The sequence below is a fragment of the Cibotium barometz genome, chromosome 30, assembly GCF_041138505.1.
Source record: "Cibotium barometz isolate CiBa-2024 chromosome 30, ASM4113850v1, whole genome shotgun sequence".
Lineage (NCBI taxonomy): Eukaryota > Viridiplantae > Streptophyta > Polypodiopsida > Cyatheales > Cibotiaceae > Cibotium > Cibotium barometz.
Window position 1 is genome coordinate 51,054,286 of NC_141075.1, and position 25,713 is coordinate 51,079,998.

At 44.8% G+C, this 25,713-nt stretch overlaps 1 protein-coding gene and 1 pseudogene across 9 annotated transcripts in view; both read left to right on the forward strand.

Annotated features, from left to right (window-relative positions):
- The window catches only part of LOC147621617 (flowering time control protein FCA-like), a 114,451-nt gene that overhangs the window by 22,051 nt on the left and 66,687 nt on the right, over positions 1-25,713 (forward strand). For all 8 annotated transcript variants that reach the window (XR_015269864.1, XM_086824407.1, XM_086824410.1 and 5 more), the window contains exons 3-7: positions 13,809-13,887; positions 15,397-15,479; positions 15,664-15,715; positions 15,870-15,937; positions 17,121-17,187. Coding sequence is in view for 7 of the 8 variants with exons in the window: in XM_086824407.1 (XP_086680533.1) it covers positions 13,809-13,887; positions 15,397-15,479; positions 15,664-15,715; positions 15,870-15,937; positions 17,121-17,187 (349 nt within the window). In the remaining variant the exon portion in view is untranslated. The remainder of the gene's footprint in view (positions 1-13,808; positions 13,888-15,396; positions 15,480-15,663; positions 15,716-15,869; positions 15,938-17,120; positions 17,188-25,713) is intronic.
- LOC147621618 (uncharacterized) lies at positions 20,017-23,948 on the forward strand (annotated as a pseudogene). The gene has a single exon (XR_015269898.1). The product of XR_015269898.1 is annotated as an uncharacterized LOC147621618 (transcript).

The following is a 25,713-nucleotide window of genomic DNA, read 5'->3' on the forward strand; positions in this document are numbered from 1 at the left end:
TAGATGTCGAGGACATGACATTTGTTCCGCACGAACCTCGGAATACAAGATCAAGTGGAAGGATCGTGTTGAGGAGGACGCTACATGGGAGACATTGTGACTACTCTTCAGAGAGATTACCCTGGCTTTTTAGTGAGCTCAGGAGTGAGCTAGGGGAGTATGTCATGTGCACAGTGTGTATCTACCGTGTGCTACACGCACGCAAGACTAGCTTCGAGGCTTGGGGAAGCTTGGAGCTAGACAGGCTGATTGATGAGCTGAGTTAGGGAAATACTAACGGGCGGGCACCCAAGTATGGACGGGCGGGCGTCCAAGTGTGGACGCCCGATGACCGGCCAAGAGCCTATAAAAGGGTGGCCAAGGTTAGTTATTGGGATATAGAGTCTCGCGAGTTTGTGAGAGCTCTATGGTCTTGGAGCCTGGATCTAGTGCAGACGTGCACTTGCTTTACGCAGCCGAGGCTGGCAGCAATCTCGTGGCCCGCGAGGGCAGCTTCGTGGCGGTATGGGATGTCGCGAGGAGGAGATTGGTCGGTATGTCAACCTAGTTAGCTCAGCTCGTGGCTCGGTGGGGACAGCCAAGTCTGTGGGCTTGCCCACGGCTGTCATGGTTGGGAGGTGAGTCAGGCCTGCACCCCCTTGTTTGTTTGTTCGTTTGTTTGCAGGATTCGAGTCTCGAACCAAGAACGATCACGAGGAGATCTGTGGGGATTTGACATAAAGAGAGAGAGGGGAGAGAGGAGGGAATAGGTGCACAGTACGCCACATTGAGCAGGGAATAGGCCCCGCCCTCTTTTAGGAATTTATTCAGGAACAATCCACGGGTATGCTGGCCAGGATCAATACAATCAATGAATACAAAACAAACAGATATGCTGATGTAGGATATTGATGTCAATGTCGATGTCGATGTGGATGTCGATGTCGAGGCACAAGATCTCTGATGCCGAGCACACCACCGGGATGACCCTCAAGTATCTCTCACCGGGCTAGTACCAAATCTAAAATCCAAATTCAAATCCAATGAATCCAAGTCCAAGTCCAAGTCCAAGTCCAAGTCCAGATCCGAGTCCAAGTCCAAGTCCAAATCCAAGTCCAAGTAAAGATCCTAGTCCAAATTCCATGTCCATGTCCATGTCCAAGTTCCATGCCCAAGCTCTATATCCAGTTCATATCCAAGTTCAAGTAGTCCAAGCTCCCATGAGTAATCTCCACAACTCTTACAACCTTGTCGATGAAGAAAACCATGGAAAAGCTCTTTTTGGCAAGAAAACTGATATAAAACATGTTTTAATGGTTTTTCGGTGATAAAAACTTCCAAAAAACAGTTTTTAGGGTTTTTGGAGCATTTTTAGGGTTTCTGAAATTTCTGTCCGTACACGTCCGTACAGCTCCGTACACGCGTCCATATCGCCCATGCATATGCCCATACAAGTCTAGGGCTAACCGGACATCTGAAAAGCAGCCAAAATCAACTCCTCCCAACCCGAGTACTTTGTACCAGATACTGTAGCCATGCCTCCTCTGAGTCTGTCCTCTTTGGACTCTAGCATGCTAAAATCCCCACCCATACACCAAAAATCCGCTTGTGGCAAATGGGACTGAGAAATTGTACTCCAGAAGGTGGTCCTACCAGTTGTCGCGTCCGATGCATATACATTCAGGAAGCCCACATAGTCCTCTTCAATCGTGATGGTCACCCACTGGCATAGTTGTCACGGTATGAAAATACGATACCGTACGGGAATTTTTGGTACGATATGAAATTTTCGGATACCGTACGATAAAATACGGTTTTTTTTTTAACACTTACAACCTATGGAGCTTCAAGCTTGAATGTGAGGGAAGGTTGGGAGGGGAGGAGTCTACAGTGCTTGAGGAACCAGAACATGGATATGTGTCTCTCCAAGTTGGATCTCCCGATTGTCTCCAAAAAAGAACCTGGATGGGTAATGCAATACCAAAGGTCTCCCAGTGTAGCGTTTATGACTAAGGGACCATCCTTGCACAAATACGAGCAGTGCATCTAGGGTGATAGGTTTAGGGACTTATCTCTAGATCAAAATGGCCATGTCCAAATCTTCTCCCTCGTACATAACTTGAGAATCTAACTGTCTAGCCTACCTATACTAGGCATCTCCAAGTGATGTAGCAAGATTCTCTCATCCTACCAATCAAGTGTACACTACCAGTCTACCTTGCCAGATTTTTTAGGTCTCTCAACAACCCCATATGGAATGCCAGATTTTTTATGTCTCAATTGAAGGAACTAAGCAGTTAGGGTTAGGGTTTGGAGGTAGTGATAAAGTGAAGTACAATAGCCACATAATGAAGTGACCTAAAAGATGTGTTCACATGGTCCGGCCATAAAGTGTGCCAAGTGGACCAAATCACTTATAAACTATTATAAGTGAAACTAAGCTAAAACTGGGGGAAAAAACCTCCACTAACTGAAGTAAAAAGTGCCCCAGTAATCTACTGATGATCACTAGCACTCCTCTGGGTGCATACAAAGCATAAAACCCAACAAACCCCCCTGGAGTGATATGTGATCACTGTACATCATCCACCAAAAGGAAACAAATTCAAAGCAGTGCGGAATGCTTCGAATTTTGGATGTGGTAATGCCTTGGTGAAGATGTCTGCCACATTCTGATCTGTAGGACAGTAGATCAGACTGAAATCACCTGCCAGGAGTCTCTCCCGAACAAAATGATAGTGAATCTCAATGTGTTTCGTGCGAGCATGAAACACAGGATTCCTGGCCACAGCAATGGCACTCTGACTATCAGTATAGATAGGTGTAGGCTCCTCCACTGAAATATCCATATCAGTCATGAGACGACGCAGCCAGACACACTCAACGATAGTAGTGTAGGTTGCTCTGTACTCTGCCTCACAAGATGAAGTGGCCACTGTGGTCTGTTTCTTGCTTAGCCAAGAAATACATGAAGAGCCAAGAAAGAAACAATTTCCACTAGTGGAATGTCTGGTATCAAAATCACCAGCCCAATCTGAATCGCTGTAAGCATATAACTGCATGTCACCTCCCTCAGGATAAAGCAATCCAAGAGACAAGGTACCCTGCAAATACCGAAATACACGCTTCACAGCTTGCCAATGTGACAATCGCGGGCTGTGCATGAATCTGCTCAACTGAGATACGACATACTGAATATCTGGCCGTGTAGTACACAAGTAAATAAGGCACCCAACAACCTGAGCATATGTAGTGGCATCAAAAGAAATACTGTCATCTTGTAGTGACAGTTTCATCCCAGGCTCCATAGGAGTGCTAATAGGCTTGCAATCCTGAAATTTAAACTTCTCCAGAAGTTCAGCAACATACCGAGATTGCAACAACCCAATGCCTCTGTTATCCTGCACAAACTGTATGCCCAAATAGTAGTGTACGAGCCCCAAATCAGACATGTCAAATGTTTGTTGTAGTATCTCTTTAAAAGCTGCAATTTTGTCATCATTTGATCCCATGAGCAAAAGATCATCTACATAAAGACTGATGACCAGTAGATCTTTCTCTTCTTTCTTTACATACAAAGTGGCTTCTGATGGACTGTTCACAAAGCCTTGAGTGAGTAGGAAAGCATCTATCTTTGCATACCAAGCTCGTGGAGCTTGTTTCAAACCATACAAGGCCTTTTTCAGCCTGCATACTTTCCCTTCATGACCATGTTCTGCAAAACCTATGGGCTGATATACATAAACTTCCTCCTCGAGGTCCCCATGTAGGAAAGCAGTCTTGATGTCCAACTGGTGAACAACCCAACCACGATGTGCAGCCAATGCAATGACACACCTAAGTGTCGACATACGGGATGTAGGAGCAAATGTCTCCTCATAATCAATGCCCTTCTTCTGTGCATAGCCCTTTGCAACTAGACGGGCTTTGTACTTGTCAATGGATCCATCTGCATGTCTTTTCAACTTATAGACCCACTTAGTACCAATGGCTTTCTTGCCTTTGGGCAGATCAACCAAATCCCATGTTTGATTCCTTTTAATAGAAACAAGCTCATCCTGCATGGCTTTATTCCAATGCACATTGTCTCGTGCATCCACAAATGAATCAGGCTCATCATCATCCTGTAAACTGGCTGCCATAACCATATTCAAATCCATGATGTGTGCATGCTCATTGGTCCGTGTCTCCCTACGAGTACGACCAGCAAGAGGACCCTCTAGATGGCTGTCCTGTAATGTCCTCAAATACCATCTAGGTGTGTGTCTGACCTGTGGTGCCTGCTGCCCCATATTTGGCTCAACTTCTGGCTCAATTTGCTGCTGAATTTCTGCACCACCTTCATGATTGGCTGGCTGTCCTGTACCCTCATGGGTTGGATCACCAACTGTGGAATGAAACTCCATAGGTAGTAGACCTTCAAACACATCATTTTCAGCATGATTTGCATCATAACCAGCCATGGATATTTCTGATTTTTCATCAAAAATCACATCCCGACTAGTGAATATCTTCTTGGATAGTGGGTCATATAACCGGTAGCCCTTGCTCTTACGGCTATACCCAACAAAAATGCATTTTGTGGCTTTATCATCCAACTTCCTCCTTAACTCTTTGGGTATGTGTGCATATGCAAGACACCCAAAAGTACGAAAATGTGATACCGAAGGCTTGCGGCCATGCCAAGCCTCAAAAGGAGTAATCGAAACCAATGCCTTTGTGGGACATCGATTCAAAATATGACAAGCACACATAACAGCTTCCACCCAAAAGATATGTGGTAGCTTCTTTGCCTTTAACATACATCTGGCCATCTCCATGAGTGACCGATTCTTCCTTTCTGCAACCCCATTCTACTGTGGAGTATAAGGAGTAGTATACTGATGTTTGATACCTCTACTCTCAAGAAAGGAATTCAACATGTGTGACATATATTCCCCCCCTCGGTCAGAACGGAGAGTCTTAACCTTGCATCCTGACTCTGTTTTAGCAAGTGCTACAAAGGCCAAAAATGCATCATATACCTGTGATTTCTGTGTCAACGGATAGACCCAGCATATACGAGAGAAGTCATCAATAAATGTAGCAAAATAGAAGCAACCTCCTAATGACTTCGTCTGCATGGGACCACAAAGATCACTATGTGCTGCAACTTTGCAGTTGCTCGTAGAGCCTGATCACATGGAAAGGAAAACCGATGCATTTTTCCCAAAATACATCCTTCACATATGTGATCTGGAGGCTTCTCCATAAGAGGTAGGTCTGTGAACATGTTATGTCGCTGCATAAGCATAAGACTACCAAAATTTACATGCCCCATGCGAGCATGCCATAACTCCGCATCAACCATAGCTGGAGTAAGAGTGAATGCATTATAAGCAGACTAATCCACTGGCTGAAATGCATCCAACTGATAAAGTCCATGACATAATGTACCAGTAAGCATCAAGGTCCAAGCATTAGCTTTGTCTCTGACCATGCATTTGTCATCATCAAAGTGGACTTGCATACCACAGTGTGCTAAAGAAGAAATGGACAACAAATTCTTCTTTATCCCTGGTACATATAAGGCATCTGTAAGGCGAAGAATAGAGCCATCAATGGCTGTGAGCTGAATCTCCCCAATGCCACGAACTGGATATGAAGCATTATTGGCACACTGAACAGTTTTGCCAACAGGGGCAGGGCCTAGATGACAAAACAAATCCCTGCGAGATGTGATATGCTTTGAAGCACCACTATCAAAATACCAAGTACATGCATGCTTTGTCATACTGAGTGCCTGTGAAGACCAAGAGGCATCATAGCTGCATGTGTAGAAACAGTAATCCCTGTCCTCAACAAAAGAAGCAGTCTCCGGAGGAGCTTTAGAGGCATCATTTACAGACATCCCAGATTCCTTTGCCTTCTCTTTGGCAATCCTCTTTCTACACTCTGTGATGTAGTGACCTGGCTTCTTACAGTAATGGCATTTGCCCTTCTTCTTGGGCTGTCCATCACCTTTCTTGGTATCTTGAGATGAACCACCATCACCTGAATTTTGATTTCTTTGGCTGAGATTTGCCTTTCCCTTTTTGACCTGTAGTAAATGCTTGTTCAGCACTTGCGTTCATATTCATATTCTTCCTGATTTGCTCTTCTTGTAGCGTAGCAAGAGAGCAACAAGTTCCTGATACTTCATACTTAAGGGGTTCAACAGCATTCCTCATGCTGAGGTTCAAAGAGGTATGAAAAGCCAAGTAAGATCTTGGCAAAGAGTTCAAGATGGTGGACACAAGCTGTGTCTCCGGAATAATCTCATCCACATTGATGAGTTGCTCTCTCAAATCCTGCAGCTTGTTCAAGTGGCTAGACATATCATCTCCTTCATACATTTTCTGATTTTCTAGCTCTCTTTTCAAAAACGAGATCCGAGCCTCATTACGAGCAGCATACATCTGCTCCAAAGCCACCCATGCATTCCGTGAAGAGCAAGCTGAACGAATATGAGGTATAATAGACTTCTGTACTGACAATGCAATGAGTGACAAGGCTTATGCATCTCTGGCATCCCATGTCTTCTGAGCATTTGTTCTTTGAACAGGCAATAGCTGACCTGGTGCCTGTACTTGTTGTCCTCGTCCACGAGCACCCCCTTGGGGAGGAGTCTCTGGAGCCAATGGACCTGGACGTGGTTCATCACCACTAACAAAATCCCAAAGACCTTTTGCCATGAGCACATTTCTCAGCATAAAACTCCACAAGGTGTAGTTCATGCCGTCCAACTTGTCTTCCTTAGACAAATACGTGAATACATCACTCTGCTGTTGATTTGCCATTATGCCAATGCACAATGTTGTACCCGTGTATCAAAAAAAACTAATAGCAACAACCCTGAAAGTAACTCTACTCCACTGAATACAGCTAACCCAAATATGCCTGCACTCTCAATCCTCTGAATGTGCAAAACAATGCACCACTGACTGAGTAGAGCAGCAAAAATGGCTTACACAGTGCCAAAATGCCCAAAATTGCCCAAAATTGCCCAAAATTACTGCACCCAAAACCTTGCAAAAAAAAAACCTGTAGAGTTGCAAGAAAGTCTGCCTGTATCTGCCAGAAAATTTTCAGAGAGAAAAATGCCCAAATTTCAAAACTTGTAAAGCTTACCACAACTGTGATTTTTGCAGGTACAAGTCGACTGTACTGTGCAGGTACACGCAGCAGGTACTGTACGGAAACTACAGTCGACTGGTTGGCTTCAGATATGCGCAGCAGGTACTGGACTGCTGTACTTGTAGGTATGGATGATTGTACAGCTATAGTATTGTATGATGACTGTACGGAGCAGACTGCAGGTTCGGTCGACTGTACGGCGGATGTACAGAGCTGCAGTTACACGTAGCAGGTACAGTACGGAGACAGTAGTCGACAAGTGCTGGGCGAGCAGGTACACAGCAGCAGGTTCTGTACGGAGCTAAGCGAGCAGCTGACAGCAAGTTTAGGTCACCTGCAGGTACTATATGGGCTGGGCGACTGTAAGGAGCAAAGCAGACGCCTGTACGGAGCAGAGCGACTGCACCTGCAGAGCTGACGGGTACTGGGCGAACTTGGCTGTACGAACAGCTGACTGTGCAGCTGAGTGAAATGATAACAGGCGAACTGTACGGACCTGGGCGAACTCTGCTCTGATACCAAATGAAGGAACTAAGCAGTTAGGGTTAGGGTTTGGAGGTACTTCAAACAGAAAACGTGAGAGGCAGAGGAAGGAACACGACTGCTCTTGTATTCAGTAGTGATAAAGTGAAGTACAATAGCCACATAATGAAGTGACCTAAAAGATGTGTTCACATGGTCCGGCCATAAAGTGTGCGAGGTGGACCAAATCACTTATAAACTATTATAAGTGAAACGAAGCTAAAACTGGGGAAAAAACCATACTGAGTGGACACGAAAGTTGCGAAGTATTGCGAGCATTTGGGATCTTCGTTAAGCAGGGTTTCTATATTTTTTTTAAGCATTTGGAAATTTTCTTTTTAAAGGGGGGGGGACTCGTACCGTACGAATCGTATGGTACGAATGGGTTCGTGCCGGTACGAGAAACAACTATGCCCACTGGGCACGTCCAGTAACAATGATGCCAGAGTCCACCACTGCTGGCAGTAGCTGCTCATTGACAAAAATGCATACTCTATCCTGTGTCGCAGAGGGGCCAAAAGAATGGGACCAAAAGATGTGGCTCCTACCTGCAAGATCTTCCCTCAACGGCAGGTACATCCCTTTGAAAGATGGTGCTCGTGAACGAAGAGAATGTCAATGGGTCCACCAACTGCTGCTTTGTGGAGCTCCTCTCTAAGGACACCACGTCTTTGAAAGCACTGTGGGTCCCTCAAACCTTGGATGTTTCAGGAGACAGTCCACATAACTAAGATTGGTGGGAAGTGGAATTGTCCGCACTGCCCTCCACTCGAAGAGTCTTGGGTGTGGGTTTCGATGGAGAGAAAACACTGTTGATCCAAAGGGGCATGAATCTTGGCCACCATGTGGAGCCACTTTGTTCGAGCCCTAGAGTATGCATACTCTGGACTCCATGTGTCACATGCATATATCTGTAGGAGGGGGGCAGGGGTATTGCCATTGAAACATGAATAATTACAAAAAAAGCACCTCCAGGCTGGAGGACACCATCTCCGCTGTCTGACCTCTAAGGCTGGAGCCACCCAACTCCATCTGGGCCAAGGGCCAGAGGTGGGTAAGCACATCAATGATATAGAGGTCATGCAAATGGTGCGTGAGCTCAATGGCCTGCCCTTGAGTAGCAGTGGACATTGACTCCATGCTCTAGTCCGTTCACTGTGCTGCACTCAGTGGGAAGGAGAAGATCATCGTACCACTCTTTGGGGTGGACAGTCTGGAGTGATATAGCACCACAAATGCGAATGGGAGCCACCGTCTCCTCAAACATACCAGCTCCTTCGATAGGAAGGCATCGGAAAAAACTGTAGTCAACTGGCTGCCCCAGCACCCTTGGGGGTCGCTGTCAACTTTACAGGGAGAGCGCGCACCGGAGAAGCAGCGATGGTCGTCTCGACCAGCTCTGTAAAATGATGGATCACACGGTGGACTGAGCTGGCCGGCTGTCTCCGCTCTGGGTCAAGCGCGGCCGGGCGGCGGCGGGAGGAGGAGGGTCCAGAACTGCTGGAGCAGAGGGAGGTGGGGGTGGGGGAAGGGAAGGGGAGGAGGAGGATGGGGGATGGGCAAGGGCTGCTTCTCTCTGTTTATTGCTTCACAAACTCTTGTAGAAAATGTTTCGAATGGGGAGTAAGGGGTTCTATCTATAGCAAATTCCTTGTCCAACTTACTCCTGTTGGCCAGCCTTTTTGCAAGCCCAAAATATATTGATATAAAAGTCACTTAACAGGTTCATAATACTGGGTTAAAAATGTGCATAAGCCCCTTGTCCAGGCTGGGTTAAACACAAACCCAAACCTGGTCCAAAATTGCCTCAAACTTCCGGATTATTTCCACATTCTACGAAATTAATTGGTTCATGTGACGTCCACTCTTGCTGAACTTGGAGCAGTGGAAAACATAATTCACCTTTGCTGGACCTCCACCTGGATCATCCTCTCCCGGCTTGTCTGGTCACTGTAGCATATGGCTCCAGCTTCCAAAAACCATTCTGTCCAGACCGAAAAACGGAGGAAACATCTTGCTTCTTTTTACGGTTTTCTCAAGAGAATAGCAGCAGAACGTATATGTGTCAAGTTGGTACCAGAGCAAAGTTGGAGCATAATTTGCAAGCAAGGTGATTGAAGGAGAATGAGGGTGGGCAAGGAAGGATCGAAGCGCAGACTGGTTGCCATTATTGTCCATTCTTGTCAGCTGGAAGCGATGAACTGTCTAGCCTAAGTTGGATATGGTTCTAATCGCATAATGCATGTAGGATAACATTGCTGTGTATAAACTGGTAGGTTTTCCATGAATTTAAAAGATGCACCATTGCGTGAATAGTTGTCAACCGTTATCATCTCCAATCATCCAGCATGCAGTGGCAATTGCCCATTGAGCATTTGAGATGAATGTTACGAGAAATCTTTGGTTTGAAACCATCTTGATGGTTGGCATGCGTACATGCTTCTTGTCAATGTATGGCTTACCCAATATTTGGCATTTGGGTTATTTTCCAAAAGCCATCATTGGGGAAGCTGAAGCAGAAATTTCTGGGAAGTTGGGCTTCGTTTTAAGAAATTAAGGAACTGTGTAGAAGTGGCTCGACTTGCTCTCAGTGGTGTCCTTTGGACAATCCTTTTTATTGTGCTTGGTATCTCAATCTAGGCTTTTGGGTATAGAAAGAATGGTAACATTGATTCTCATTGTTTACTTTGGAGGGCTGTTTAGCAATCCTCACTGTTCTTGCCATGCAGAGTCACACAATTTTTCGTCTAGCCACTTTATGTAGGGAAATAAAAAGTCATAATTGGCAATCTTTTGGATTAAAAGACATAAAACGTTTTCTTTTGGAGGCGTTTTATATAATTCTATAAAGCTATTGTGATTCCATAATTATATGCATCAAAATGTGTATCTTGCAATGACATGTGAAGTTGACATGCTGTATTGCTTCGTGGAGGTATTCACGCCATCACTAGAGCATGCAATTTGGATTTCTGCCATAGTTGCATTGGTTAAACCAATTTTAGTGGGAGGGGGAGACTTGACATCTGATGTTGGGAGACTTCACATCTGGCCGATTTTCTAGGAGTGCCTTTGGAGGGGCATGAATGGCAAATTAGGACATCTAGGTGTCCCCTTCTTTGGCTGTATTGTTTGGGGTTTAAGATGCTAAACACAATGCTGTGGGTGTTGTGGGATAGCCATCATTCCTGCATGGTCTCCATGTCCTCATATTTGACATCATATGGCAGCCTTGCGGTGGGCACCAGTGATGGTACAATTTTCGGAGGTGGCCTCACAGTGGGTATGTGCGAGTTTTCACTTGGGGCTTGTTTCTCCCCTCCCCCCATTTCTTCCACCCTTTTTTAGCCGTTGTTTCCCTTGTAGAGTTTACTTGCTCCACATTGTAATGTGCTGTTTAACTATAGCCTTGAAGCCTTGATGTACATTTTTTTGGACTAATGGATGGATCTTCTTACTGAGAAAAGCAACTGTGCAGTGAATCTCACTAGGTCATCTTATACCACAACAGACCGTGGAAGCTGGCTCCCTATGAGATTTGCAAGGGCGAAGGAGACATGAACTTTCTTATTTTGGGCAAACACGAAGACCGTTTGGAAGGTGGCAGTATGTTGTATACTGCACAACATGTGCGTTTAAGTGCTCAATAGCATGGCCAATAAGGTGAATGGCTTCAAATATAATGATGACAATTGTGACGACAATGTGACAGATTTTGCAGCTCTTTAGAATGGCACCGCCTGCCAGAAGTTGAAGTAGTACATAGAGGAGATGTTCCTTGTGATTATAGCTGGTCACATGTATGAACAGCTGCTTTCAACATTTTTCAGCTTATTATTTTTCATGATCTACATGTGTTCACCTTTTATAGCTTGTCATAGCTCATCCTACAACTTTTCAGTGATTGTATATACCATCTCACTTTCTCTGATTCAAACTACTATGATTTCCTAATCATATCATACTTGACCTTATGTTGGACCTATGAATTTTATATAAGATCTATTGTCATTTGTCTTAGGTGCTCAACTTATATTGCTTTGAGAATGAGTGTTTTTTGAAATACAACATCTATCTTAGCAATATGTTAGTTTCTTGCACATTGTCCTGAGGTGGTGATGCCAGATATGGATAGGGTTTGGTGTTTTGGGTGCCGTGTTCTTCATTACGGATCATCATTGCTGATAGTTTTTTTGCTGTTTATCGTCATATGCCAATATCATAACTTAAACGGCACATGCCCTTACCTGGCTTTCTTTTTGTGAGACGATACATGTGTTGACCGAAGATGATGTACGGATTGTGTGTTTAGGATTTAGTGTTGAGCCTATATTTTATTTTGAGGGTATGTCTTCATTATTGAAGAGCATAAGTATGTTCGTCTTGATTGTTGTGGTTGGTCCATGGATTACATCCTTGATTATTATACATTTGTTTTCTTTGTTTGTTGATCCTACAAGCATGTTTTGACAATGACCTTACACAGTCTACATGATTGTATTGCTGAAAATGGCTTTCTTTTCTTTCTACAAGTCCATTATTCTATAATTAATGATGATGTCTCACAATCTATCTGGCCATAGATGTGGATCATGATGATCATAAAGGGCTATTTTATCTTGTTTTGTTGATGTTCACCTCGTATGGCTTATCAAATGCCATCATTCTTGATGGCTTCATGATATAAAGTTGTACTTCTATTTGTCAGCATTGATTAGTGTCTTACATATGTTGATCATAATTAATTGATATCAATCTTTAATGTTCTACGGACTTCGGACTCTGGAATCTTTTTTGTCAAGTTATAGTGCGCTATTAAAATAAAAATCATTAGTGTCTGGCACATAGGCCATTTTTATACTCATGATGTTACCTAAGACTTTTTAACGTCAGCCTGATAATGCGTTTGTCCTTGTCAACTGTGTTGCAGGGTTTTTTTATGGTTCATTCTTGTCATGAGGCTTTGCATTGTGATGTGGATTTCTAATACTGACTTTAATTTGACGTTGTATGGATTTGCCTAATGGTTCACTTGTGGTTCCATATTGATCATGGATCTTTACTGTTGAGCTTAATGTGATTTACTATGAGTCTGCAATGTTTCTAATACTGACTTTGATTCGACGTTATATGGATTCGCATGTTGGTTAATGTATGGTTCCATATTGGTCATGGATCTTTTCTGTTGAGCTTTATATGATTTACTATGAATCTGCAATGTTGAGGATCTTTCGCTACTTGAAGGTCATCTTTTTATGCTAATCGATCCAGTACTTAAATGGTGCGATCTGATGTTCTATGAGCTTGCATGGTTGATCCTGTAGATTGCTATTTGATCTGGTACTTGAATGCTAATTTTGTCTACAAAATAGGGATTAAGTTGCATCGTACATGGTGCAAATAATTATGGTGTCTTTCATTCGACCATGATTAGGGTTAGTGCGATTTATCTGAACAGTGCTGATGTTTCTTTTTGGAAAACCATAATAGCCTTCTGGTTTTTTAGGAAAGAGCTTTCTTGTTCTCAGGACAGATTGTCATATGAGTATGGCTCCCCCTCATGTGTATGATGTTCTCAGATGGCTTTGTAACCTGTCAGGCTCCTAACATATTGCACTACCACCGTCCTGATTGTCATATGAGTATGGCTCCCCCTCATGTGTATGATGTTCTCAGATGGCTTTGTAACTTGTCAGGCTCCTAACATATTGCACTACCATCGACCATCATGTGACAGTTTTCGCTCTCTTTTTCATTCTCATTATGTTGTCTTCAGGGTTCGGGGTCTGCCCTATGCCATGCATACTCTCATTGGTCCCATGAGCTGTTTTGCCCTGCCTCACAAACTAAAAAAATATATCTTGCCTGTTTATTCCTGTTTAAAAGTCTTGTACAGCTGGTGCCATGCATTCTTGAATATATAGTTAGGGTCTAATAGGGGGTATCTTCAGATTTTCTGGGATTGCTTATGTATCTATGATGATGGTCATGCATTTTCTTTATTTGAAGCTGTGCTATGGTTTTGTAAGTCGTTCATTATGTTAAGTGTTTGCAAACAAAAGATTTAAGACAAGCGTTTGCTAGGCTCTACTTTGTTTTCTGTATTTTGGAATAGCAAAATCTTTTTCGTCAATTCTGTTTTGTGTTCACAGGTACGAGGACTGTTTGGTGGGTATGGGAATGTTATAGAGGTGGCTTTGTTGAAAGATAAAAAGACAGGGTTGCCACAAGGTATGAACCATTTCTTGTAATAGTGCCTTCTGTTATTAACAGTGATGGTTTTGTTTTGTGGAGGATGTTCTTTGGGGAGGTTAATTGCAATGGCATTTGCAAGAATCATTCAATTGTTTTTGATTGATGCCAATTTTATTTGCAAGGATTACTTTTTGAGGCACAGTTCTTATTGAGTTCAAAATTGAAAAGGCAACACTGAAACATAAAGGCGATAGTTTTTGCTCCACCTCTGAGACTCTTTCCAGTGTGAGCTCCTCCCCAAAACAGGAAGTGCATTGTTTATGGGTCCTTCCTTTTTACGATTCCTCAGAATTTCAATGCCTACTGCTCAACAGAGTTTCGTTTTAAAACGGGTAATTATGTTTGCTGAAGCACAATCTGGATTGAGTTGGAGTGGTTATTTCCTATCTATGCCATTTATAGATGGTGGGCAGATTTTTTTTGACATTGTTTTTTTAGGAGTGACGGGTATATGGGGCTTGTTTTTTATTAGAATATGAGTGTTGTGCATATTTTACTATGACATGATCCTTAACAATGGCTGAATCGAGTTGTTGTGATTCTCTGTTATCTTTGCTAACTAAACATGATGGTTGACCTTGAATTTATTAAGTGCTGGAGCTATGGCCAATATTCCTGTTACTTTTTAACAGAACCTTTTATTGTAGCATAGGAGTCCTTTGCAATGGCTGAATGAGGCTGCTTGTGAATTTTATCAAGATGGAGGTGCAATGTAGCTTTAGATTATATTGAAGTTTTTCCTTTGAGAGGCATACTGAACCTTCACCTGAGATTGATAGTGTACTCTCATGATGCGCGTGACAATGTGAATGGCATGCATCTATATATACCAAGTGCAAACTCATGGCAGTCTTATTCATGGTCCAGCATTGGTGAAACCAAGCTGATTGAGGGGGGTTATATGCACGCTCAATATATTTGTAACAGATACATGCATGATCAAGAGCCATGATGCACAAAGCTGCTTCCATTGTTCTCAGGGATTGCTTAGGCTACCCACATAACTTCTTGTGGAGTAGATGCGAACTGAAGCATTTCAGTGAGCAGAGGTGGCCCTTGGTCAGAGGTTGGAAGGTGCCAGGTAGGGCGCTTTATATGCCATCATACAGCTCTTTTGAAATGAGACTTCTCATTTAACCAATGTCTGTGATGCTTGTGGCTCACATGGTTCTGGACATCTGAATTATGGATGATCATATACATGGTTGTCTATTTTGCTTTGAGAACATAATGATTTCTCATCATTTAACTATAATCCGTATTGCCAGTTCTTATCTTTGTAGTTAGAATGCCTTGTTTTTTTTAAAATTGTACACCTTCAACAGTGTCTCAGCAGGTAAAAAGAAGGAATTGAAGGTGAGGGGTCTCTGCTTAATATAAAAAGGATTCAAATTGATCAGAGCCCACCATGTTATGCAGGAGTTGTGGTTTCCCAGTAGCATCGTTGTGGGGCAACTTACTGCAGCTCTTTGTTATGCTGTCCAGGTTGTTGCTTCATCAAATATGCAACTGTTGTGGAAGCTGAGAGAGCTATTCGTGCATTGGACAACCAGAGAACTTTTCCAGGGGTAGGGAGGTCTATGCACAAACATCACCTCACGTGAAGTGCTCTTTTCTAAAAGAATGACTGCATGCTGTTGACCCTTTATTTATAATTACATCATTTGCTGGAAGCATTTTTTTTTTTGTTTAAGCTAACTTTTTAATGGTTAAACGATTTTGGTGGATTTTATTGTTTATGATTTTAAGCAGGGACCAGCTCCTTTGCAAGTCAAGTTTGCAGATGGTGAACGTGATCATTCAGGTAGTACGAACTGTTGCTTAAGGGATCCCAATGTTATGTGTTTGGCCATCAAAAACCAGTCAATTCATAACTTGGCCACTTCTAGTGTTTTTGTGTGTTTGGCTAAAATTATGTATGCCCATTTCTTATATACTTATGGTGCATTGGTTGGTAGGTCCACTTGAACACAAGCTGTTTGTGGGATCACTCAGCAAGCAGGCAACTGAGCAAGAAATTGAGGAGGTATACAATTTCATGCATTCTTAGCATCAATATTGAGAATCAGGATGCATTTTTTCTTTTGGTTCGTTTGCCTGTTTAGTTCAATTGCATAACCTGAGTTGAGGACCGGTCTATGGTGGGGTTTGTCCTTTACCTTCAGAAGTTCTCAAATTCTCTATAATGCATGAAAGTTATAAAGCATTTGTGACATGGTTAGGTTTTTTTTTGAGAGAGTATGGATTAAATCTTGCCTCTTCTTGGCTAAAGTACACCCTTTGAAAGACCAAAAGTTTTTGCTTTCCCTATAATTTAAGAGCCTCTGAGAAGTTTATTGACTAGTGTGATGGAGGAGTTTGAAATGTACGAAGGAATATAACTGCTGTAAACCTTTAATGTGAAGGCACTATACGTTCAAGAATGTGTGAATGAGTTTGCTTCAGTCTAGAGGCAGTCACAGAGTGGTTTCAACTCTTTGTATTCGCCTAGGGGCCCTGATATGATAGATTTAGGGGTGTTCCATTTGTCTTTAGCAAGTATCCCTGAAAGGTTGGAACAAATGGGAGGGGGAGGAGGTAGGAAGATTCGAAGTCTGCACCACTAACATTTGAACTCTTGCCTTTGTTTGATGGCATTCTGGTCTGCACATGCTCATACTCTGCATTTGTTTCTTGCCTCTGTACCTATTTTACTGTATACTGGTTTCTTGTAATTATTTGCTTTTGGGTATAGAAAATGGTACCAACATTGGTAAGGGGTTCAAATCTCTAGGCGGATGCCTGAGTATTAAACTGCAGCTGTTACCAAATAAATTCATTACCATGAAAAAAAGGATGCGGACATTGATTTTCAATGTTGACCCTGCTTTCGAGGGTTGTTTGGTAACCCTACTTCGGAGGGTTGCTCGACAAGCCACAATGTTCCTGCTGTGCATAGTTGCATGCTGACAAACATTCTTATTTCACGCTTACACAGTTAAAACTCTTTAAGTGGCATGTGATTCCAAGAGTAAATGCATCTTTTATGACCTTGCAATGGCACGATGCGGTGTTTTTATCCATTCCTTGTCTATCCTTTATTGAAATGCTATAAGCATCTTGCACTTTAGATTTTATGGCCAATTTTCAGCTGTGCAAGTAGAATGGTGTCTCATGTATGTACTGTTGATATTTTCTATTTTATTTATAAGATTGTATTGCTCCTGCAGATCTTTGCTCCTTTTGGTCGAGTGGAAAATGTGTATGTCATTCGGGACGAGCATAAGCAAAGCAGAGGTATGCATGTGAGGACAGTGTGACATGAACAATTGCCATTTTCCAAATATATTTTTAAATGACCTTCAGTGTGAAATAATAAGTATGGAGCTAGAAGCTCAGCTGCAGTATTAGGTGAAAACGTTGTCTAATTGTAGCCACAGAGGCAGAAAATAGAGCAGTTGTTTTTTTAGGTATGTTTTTTTTGGGCTTAAATGCAAAAAATTCCAGGGCCACTCATTTTGTAATATGATTTTTTATGCATTGTTTTTGCCATATGTTCAATGATAACCTAAAGTGCCTAAAATTGGCGTTATTGCCTGTAGTCTGATAGGGTCGTCCAGATCGAGTAGTGGGACTAGCTGACTCCCCATCCTGGCGTTGAAGTCCCCAAGCAGGAGGACTTCACCCAGCTGTGAGAACTCCATAATCTCTCCATATAATGGTAAGTACGGTGACTGGCCATGCTGTGTGGCGTAAGGGGAGTGGCATGGTGCAAAATATAACATAGCAATGTGGATGACTCTGTCACTTCTAAGTTGTAGCTGCACCCAAAGATACCGTGCATCCTCGATTCCTCGTCCCTCCAGATGATGTTGAGAATATGTCGGAGATGGGATCTAAAAAGGACAGCTACCCCTCCGAAGCCACGTACTCCTTGATGTGTGGGTCTCGCCTTGGAAAGCTGACTCCCACCACTCATACCCAGCTATGTATGGTAAGCCCCTCTCAGGGCTCTGATGAGTCTCTGTATAGAAAATGACATCCCTGCCTGTGAGAATCTTGCTCAAACCTCCTGGATTCGACCACAGAGTGCCATTGGAGTTCCATATTGCTAACCTCAAGTATTTGGTCTCATAGACCCCGCGTCCCTATTTGGGACAGCGCTCAGTGACAATGACCCTACCATCTCTGTAGATAGCCCACTTTCTTGCTCTACGGGCCTCATGAACTATCGCCGTTGCCTCAAGCCGGTGTTCCACTTGTGCTGGGGTGAGATCATCGCCCATGTACACTGTGTGCCATTGAGGGCAGCCCGTCTGTCTAATAAGGCCTGTCTGCTGGTGGCATCAGGGAATCTGATGATGAGAGGCCGCTTTTGTGTCGTATCCTTGCTTGCCCTCCATGTATCTGCAAAGGGGGTGGGGGGGTGCGATCCTGTCCACTCCTGTCATCTGGCAAAGCGTCATGGGGGGAAGCCTCCACCTGTAGCCCGTGCACTCACACATGGAGGGCCCCATCCTTCCTGCGTTTCTCCTCCTTGAGAGTCTCATGTGTGATGCTCTGTGGGGGTTTGTGCTTCTTCACCACCTCCACCCTATCTTTCTTGTTGGTCTGCAGCTCTTCCTGCAACTTATCACTCGCAGCCTTCAGCTGCTCCCAGTCGGGCCTTAGACTGTCCTGAATATTTAGTTCCCCTTCCTCCATTGTATGGTCCTTGACCGTAGCCTTTAGGGCTTCCATTTCTGCCCGGAGTTCACTGGGGAACCCTCTAGCATTTCCTGTTGTTGCATCTGGGTCTCTTTCAACATCCGAATCTCCTCGTCCTGGTGGTTCACATCTGCTGCCAATTCTTTAATCTTGTTATTCTTGCCCTGCATCTCCTTGCGGAGGCCTTCCAACTGTTTTTCATGTTGGTTCAGGACCCTGTCCAGCACCTTCTTCTGTTCGCCCAGCGCCTTCTAGGTGTTGTCCTCCACTGGTTTGATGTATGCTCCAGCTGCTGTAGGTTCATTGTGGGCTGAGTAAGGGTCGGCTGCAAAAGGCAGAAGGCAGGCGGAGGGGGTGCGCACAGGCACAGCAGCACGGGTGGGTGGGTGTGCACAGGCGCAGCAAAAGCACAGCAGCGCGGGTGGGTGGGTGCGAACAGGCGCAGCACATCAGTGCAGCAAGGGTGGAGGGGGCCACCAGTGTGCAATGCGAACAGAGGGGGGCACGAAGGTGCTCACGCCATCGGCTGGAAACACGAAGGAGTAGGGCTCTTCTTCGTTGGCTGGCCACTCTTGGAGGAAGGCTATCTCATATGATTGGGGGGTGGGGGGGATATAGCCAAACAGGTGGCTTGTAATGCCAAGTAACCTCGCTGTCTTTGACCTTGAGAAGAGGATTGCTATTCCAGATCCGTAGAAGAGCCTCTCGGCGTTTCCGCATAGGGTTAGAGCATGGTTTGTTTCCAACGCGTCCGGTTCAAATCTCGTACTGCTGCCCACGTCTGTGTCCGCGTCTGTACTACACGTCCGATAGGGTATACCATACGGTGCCCTAAATTTTGGACCTTTTTGGGTTTTTGGTCCGCTGACGCCGATTTGACGTTCCCCCCTGCGCTGCTGCTGTGGCCTGTACTGGTCGATTGTTGAGCTACTGTCGCCTCAAGCCTGTACCCGGCTACTGTCGCCTGTACCCAATGTCCAAGACACACGAGTCAAGGCTCGCCTTCAGGACCCGTCACCCAACCTCCCAGGTACACCTGTGACCCGGCACCGTATGAGTCTCGAGTTTATGCATTTTCTGCCTGCACCGTGCACGGAATCTGATGCAGCCTGTGCCCCCTTCTAGTATCTACACTGTACAGCCTGCGCCTTCCTCTTCCATAAGTGCACCCACCTTTCTTCTACCTTCGCCCCCCCTTCCCCCTCTCGTGAGACTTGAGCTGCGAGCAGTGCTGCTGCCTGCAGGCTGCTGGGCCATTGGCATGTGCACACTGCAGTGTGCACCACTGCACTGTGTGTTGCCGCTGGCTTCATGCATGTGCAGTGACAATTTACAAGTTCGAACTTCACACTGCACAGAATCACAACTTTGAACTTACATATACAAAGTTACAACTTACAAAGTTACAAGTGTGCACTGTGCACTGTGTGCCTTCCCTTTGAGGCTCTGAGCCCTCTTCAAAGTTCATACTTCAAAGTTCAAGAGTCAAGTTTGTTCAAACGTGAATTTTGTGCCCAATGGCGGCCTCTTCAACCTCTAACGAAGTTTTGTCTAAATCACCCTTTTTACAGATGGGTCGATCCAAGCGTCCGGAGTGGCAATATGTGATCCAAGTAAAGGCCCTCGGGAAAGGGCAATTCACCTGTAAATGCAATTATTGCCCTCATCAATGGGATGGAGGCCCGCTACGCATTCGGGCACACATTTTGGGCTTGGTTGGCCATGGTGTGGGGCCTTGCACAAATGTATCAGAAGAGGTTAAAGATGTTTGCAGGAGGTTGCATGCAGACAGTCGTAGCGGTGTTCATGGCCGAGAGGCTTTTGTGGATGCTTTGGTGGATGATATGGGTGGAGATGTATCTCAGGGTGCAAGGTCCACATCAATGGGCACACAGGGAAGTGCACAAGTCAGCGGTAGTGCAAATGTTGGGTCATCATGTAAGAAGAGAAAGATGTCTAAAGGGAAGGGGGAGTTGGACAAATGCATGGAATGTACAAGCACGAAAGCAAGTAACCATTGCAGTGCACAGATTCTTTTATGCGGAGGACATTCCCCATTGGAAAGTGAGGAGTCCTTATTTTTTGGAGATGGTGAAGGCAATTGGACATGCTGGTCCTTCTTATGTGTCTCCATCTTACCATTGCTTGTGCACCACTGAGTTAGTGGATGAGGTCAAATGCATTGATCATGAGATCATGGGTGTGCACGAGAAATGGAAAAAATATGGATGCACCATTGTTTCTGATGGATGGTCAGACACTAGGCGCAAGCCTATCATAAATTTTCTTGCATGCTCCATTCATGGCACTGTATTCTTGAAATCTGTGGACACATCTTGGGAGTTCAAGTCTAGGGAGTTTATTTTCCAGCATTTAAAGCAGATTATCATTGAGGTTGGCCCAGCAAATGTTGTGCAGGTATGCATGGATAATGCATCGAATTGCGTTCGGGCTGGGGAATTGGTTGAACAGGAGTGGCCGACCATTTTCTACACTAGATGTGCATGCCATTGCTTGGACCTCTTGTTTGAGGACATTGACAAAATTCCTTAGGTTGCAAAAGTGCTAAACCAAGCAACTCAAGTTATCACATTTGTCACAGGGAAGTCCACAGTGTCGGCATTGTTTAGGAAACTCAGCAAGGAGGACTTGGTCAAGCCTTCTGCAACTCGGTTTGCCTACTTTTTTATTATGCTGGTTCTAATCCCAAAATCTTTGCAGTTTCAAGTTTCTTTGCTTTTTTGTGTAATATGTAGCATGTTTTTCCTTAAATTTAGGGTGCCCTATGGTATCCAACGTATGGAATTTCTTGGGGGTATGAACCGTACTTTTTCCATACTTCCATACCAATATGCGTTTTCCGTATGGAAAAACTATGGGTTAGAGCCATCTTGCTTCTCCCACCACTAGCCACAGAGGGTGTGGATGATGTCCGTCTGTATCCTCTAGATGGACTCGGCGGGTTGCATGGTAGTGCCCTCTATGGCCTCGCTGCAGAGAGCACGCCAAATGTGCTATGTTGCAATTGTTAGCATTCATCTCCTGTCTGTACCATACTGAGTGAGGGCTTGTGATGTGGGTGTGCGTGCCTGTGTGAGGACTCCCTGTTCATGTTCATGTTTTTCCCTTTGTTCCAGTTTTGCTTGTCATGGGGGAGCTGTTTTTTTTGCCTGTCCGACTTGTAGGCCAGGAGGGGCCCGCCTAGGGGCTGGCCGACCAGGTTGCTTTGGTCTTGGGCCAGCCGACCATGCCTAGTGTTGGCCAACTAGGCTAGTCCTAGTTGTGGGCCCATGCATAGGGGCTGTTGACCTGTTTCTAATGGCCGATTGCTGCCCCTTGCCCATATAAGAGGGCACTTGCACCCCCCCCCCCCCACGGCGCGACACATTCTGTACCCGCTATTGTGTGTATATAGCAGAGTTTACTTCTCCTCTCTTGCACTTCTGCAGTTTTCTGCTCTCTGATTTTTGTCTCATTTCCGATGCACATTCCGACATGGTATCAGAGCCCCAGGTGGCTTGAAGCTTTGGAGATAGTGAGAGCTTGCGAGGTTGCTATTTTTTTGGTGCTGATTGGAGAGTATTTGGGCTGTACGGGACGTGGAGAAGCGGGTAGAAGGCGTGTGTCATTGCTGGACAGCCACCTTGCAAAAAAACGCAGCCTCCTCTTCAATTTTTTTTCCCACCCACCCTATGTGAACCCCAGAGATGGCAGATTTGCTCGAGATGGCGGAGAAACCGGTGAAGATCCCCCACCCTCCCGACGTTCCCGATGGACCGATAGTTGGACGGGAACAACTATGGCATTTGGAAGGCGATGATGGAGTCTGTTTTGGAATCTTATGATTTGGCTGACTTCGTCATGGTTGGTGTTTCAAGGACAGATCCGGCGGAGGAGGACTCTTCACTATCAATCAAAGAGTGGGAGGCCCAGGGATCGTGTCAATGCCCGTGTGTGCTCTTTCATCTTTCTTAACTGCACACCCCAGATGATCAATCATATCAAACACATGACGCTGGCTCGAGGGACTTGGCAGCACTTGGCCTCTCTGAACAATCGGGCATCACCCATGAAGAGAGTTTCCTTGCAAGTACAGTTGCGAGTGATGAATCTTGCAAAGTCTTTGACGATGCGGGAGTACATCAACAAACCTCAGGCTCTTCAGTATGAGGTTCTTCAGGCTGGGAAGGAGATATTATCAGAGGACATGGCCATCACCTTGCTGTCTCATCTATCCTCTCAGTACTCAGCTTTCTATTCCTCCTCCTCTTTGATCACCAGTGGGAGGCTTAGCACCATTACTTGGGAGGAGCTTGTGCCAATGATATTGGACTAAGGAGGAGCAGTTTTTGAACTCTCCACAGGGCGGAGGTTTTGAGGCTTTGACTGGCCAGTGGTTGAAAACCGCAACAACAATAACAACAACAACAACAAGGACAAAGGGAAGTCTTTACAATCGAAGTCTTCAAAGAAGAAGCCCGACTCAGATTGTGATGCTTTGAAGGCCGAGCGGACCTGTAACCATTGTGTCCAGAAGGGTCATTATTGGAGGAAATGTTCTAAGCGGAGCACCGAGAAAGGTGCATATTCCTCAGTTGCAGCCGTGAAGACTCCAGTCTTTGTGCACTTGGGAGATTATGGACACCGAGCTTCATCTTCTTTGAGGAGGGAGGCGGTTGGTCTCACCGTTGGGGATACTCGGGAGTAGATTTTGGAGAGTGGTGGCTCCAGGCACATGACTCCTTTCCGAGATTTGTTACAGGACCTTCGAAGGCAAACATGGTTACATCTTTATTGGGTGACAAGTCTGCTATTGCGATTCATAGTGAGAGTAGGTTGGAGATCGTTCTCGATGGTAGAGGGGGGAAACATTCCTCCCCAGTTCTTTGTGTTCCATCTCTTGGTTGTCATCTTTTGTCATAGCATGAGGTTTGCAAGACTGGCATGTGAGTGGAGTTCGATGAGCATTCAGTTGCTATCTAGGACAAAGCAACATGCCAGGTTGTTTGGGAAGGCAGAGTGCAGAATGGGAATGACAAACTCTCAGCACTCTCTTCTCTTACAAGTACTTAGGTTGGTGATTTGTGGCATTTTTCGTTTTGGCCACATGAATGTGGATGCGCTGCGACGGGCTTTCCGGGACTAGATGGTGGATGGGTTGCCAGATGTTGGCAGCAGGTCCATTGCAGTTCGGGAAGCATCATAGGGAGTCTTTTCCGAAGCAGGCTTCTAGGTGGGCTTCGAAACCACTAGAGTTGGTTCACAGTGACTTATGTGGGCCTATGCAGACCCCATTCTTGGGAGGAGCCTTGTAGTTCATGCCAGGCTTAGTTAGTACGAAAGGTACGGTACGATAAGCTAAAAAGCACACAAAATCACAACCTTTTTCCCCACATGAAACGAGATGGTTTCAATGTGCACATGAAATGTTTCAACATTGAAACGTGAAACGAGTTTTAAAGCCACCAAAACGAGTTTCATAGTTCCCATGGGATTGGTATGCTTTGGTGGAAAAGGAGTCTGGATTGCAGGTGAAGAGTGTTCGGGCTGACAAAGGAGGGGCAATTGTATCACATGGGCATAATGGCATTCTACATGAGCCACATATGCCAAGATGAACTTATTTGTTTAGAAGAGGCCCATCCATGTATTGGTAGGGACACTTCACAGCAAGGAAGGTACTATAATCAGGATTATGGTGTCCTGCTCTCTTTTAGAATGCCACATAATTTATCAAAAGTTGCCAACATGCTACAATACCCCTATATAATAAGGATCAAATTCCCGTAACACACGAGTATGATCACAACCAACCTTTTGAGAATTGATTTTATCTAACCCATTAGTCCTACCACTAAGTCTACTCAAAGTGGTAACAAACTATGTCACCAACTGGGCAGAGGCACCCGTGAGACAAGAAAGGCTGATGCTAGATCAATGACTAAATTTCTTCATGACCAAGCAATTTCATGGGACATGGATACAGCCGACACACGAGCTTGGTACGAAGATGGCTTTCTATAGAGATCATCTTCTCCAGCTCACGGAGGATGGGTTTGTGATTAGACCCAGCTACATGGATACTCATCTTTCTCATGGGGTACTGTGTGCTATTGGTCAGATGCGCACATCCTCACACCAGCTAGAGATTGAGATTGGCAGATTCAGAGGAGTACCAGGTGAGGCCAGGATTTGTCAGCTATGCTAGATGGAGCCAGAGACATAGTTACATTACATATGTCACTGTCCAGTGTATTATGAGATACGAGGCCGTTTTCACTGCCTGTTTAGAGAGGGTTTCGGACCACTTTCTAGAGTCATGAGATACCAGGATCAGAGATGCCTCGGATTATACTTGCTGGAGCTTCGTAGACATAGAGAGGGTCTCTTGAGAGGGAGGGGATCAGAGAGGGAGCGACACCTACAGAGGCAGATTACAAACTTCTTTCGACCAGAGATTGAGCAGTTAGGCTAGCAGGCATTGCAGCTAGCCCCAGAGTATAGCCGCACCAGAGGTACACTGATTGATCGGGCTATAGAGCTGGGGCGGTCCAGGCGCCCCAAGATGAGAGGCCCATCTCGACACCGGCGGAGACTACAAGAGAGGATCAGGACCATACTAGCACGGCATGGGAGACGCCCATTTAGAGTACTCACCATGGAGGACATTGAGGATATCCGCCATCGACCGATGAGAGACATCTTTGGATAGTGATGTGTATGATGCTTACCTTTGTTGCTGGAGTTTTCCTTCGCAGATGTTATCCATTAGGAGCTCCTAGTACCGTACTTTTCTTCATAGTTGTTTCAGTTTCAGTTAGTTGTTTAGTTGTTTTTAGCTTTTCTTACACAGACATTGTATTAGATCCACCAATTGTTGTAACCTTTTTGGTCTCATAGGTTATTTTTGGCCTTCTGAAGACGTTAATATATCATTTCATTTCATTTCATTTCTCTCTCTCTCACTCTATGGAGTTCCACCTGCGATAGCTGTTGGCTTTGCCAATCCTAACCCTAATATTTCTTACACTCAAGCTCTAGCATAGAAGCTTCTTCCGAATGCTTAGACGGAGGAAACCCCACGGATCTCCTTAACACAAAACACAGGTGATTAGT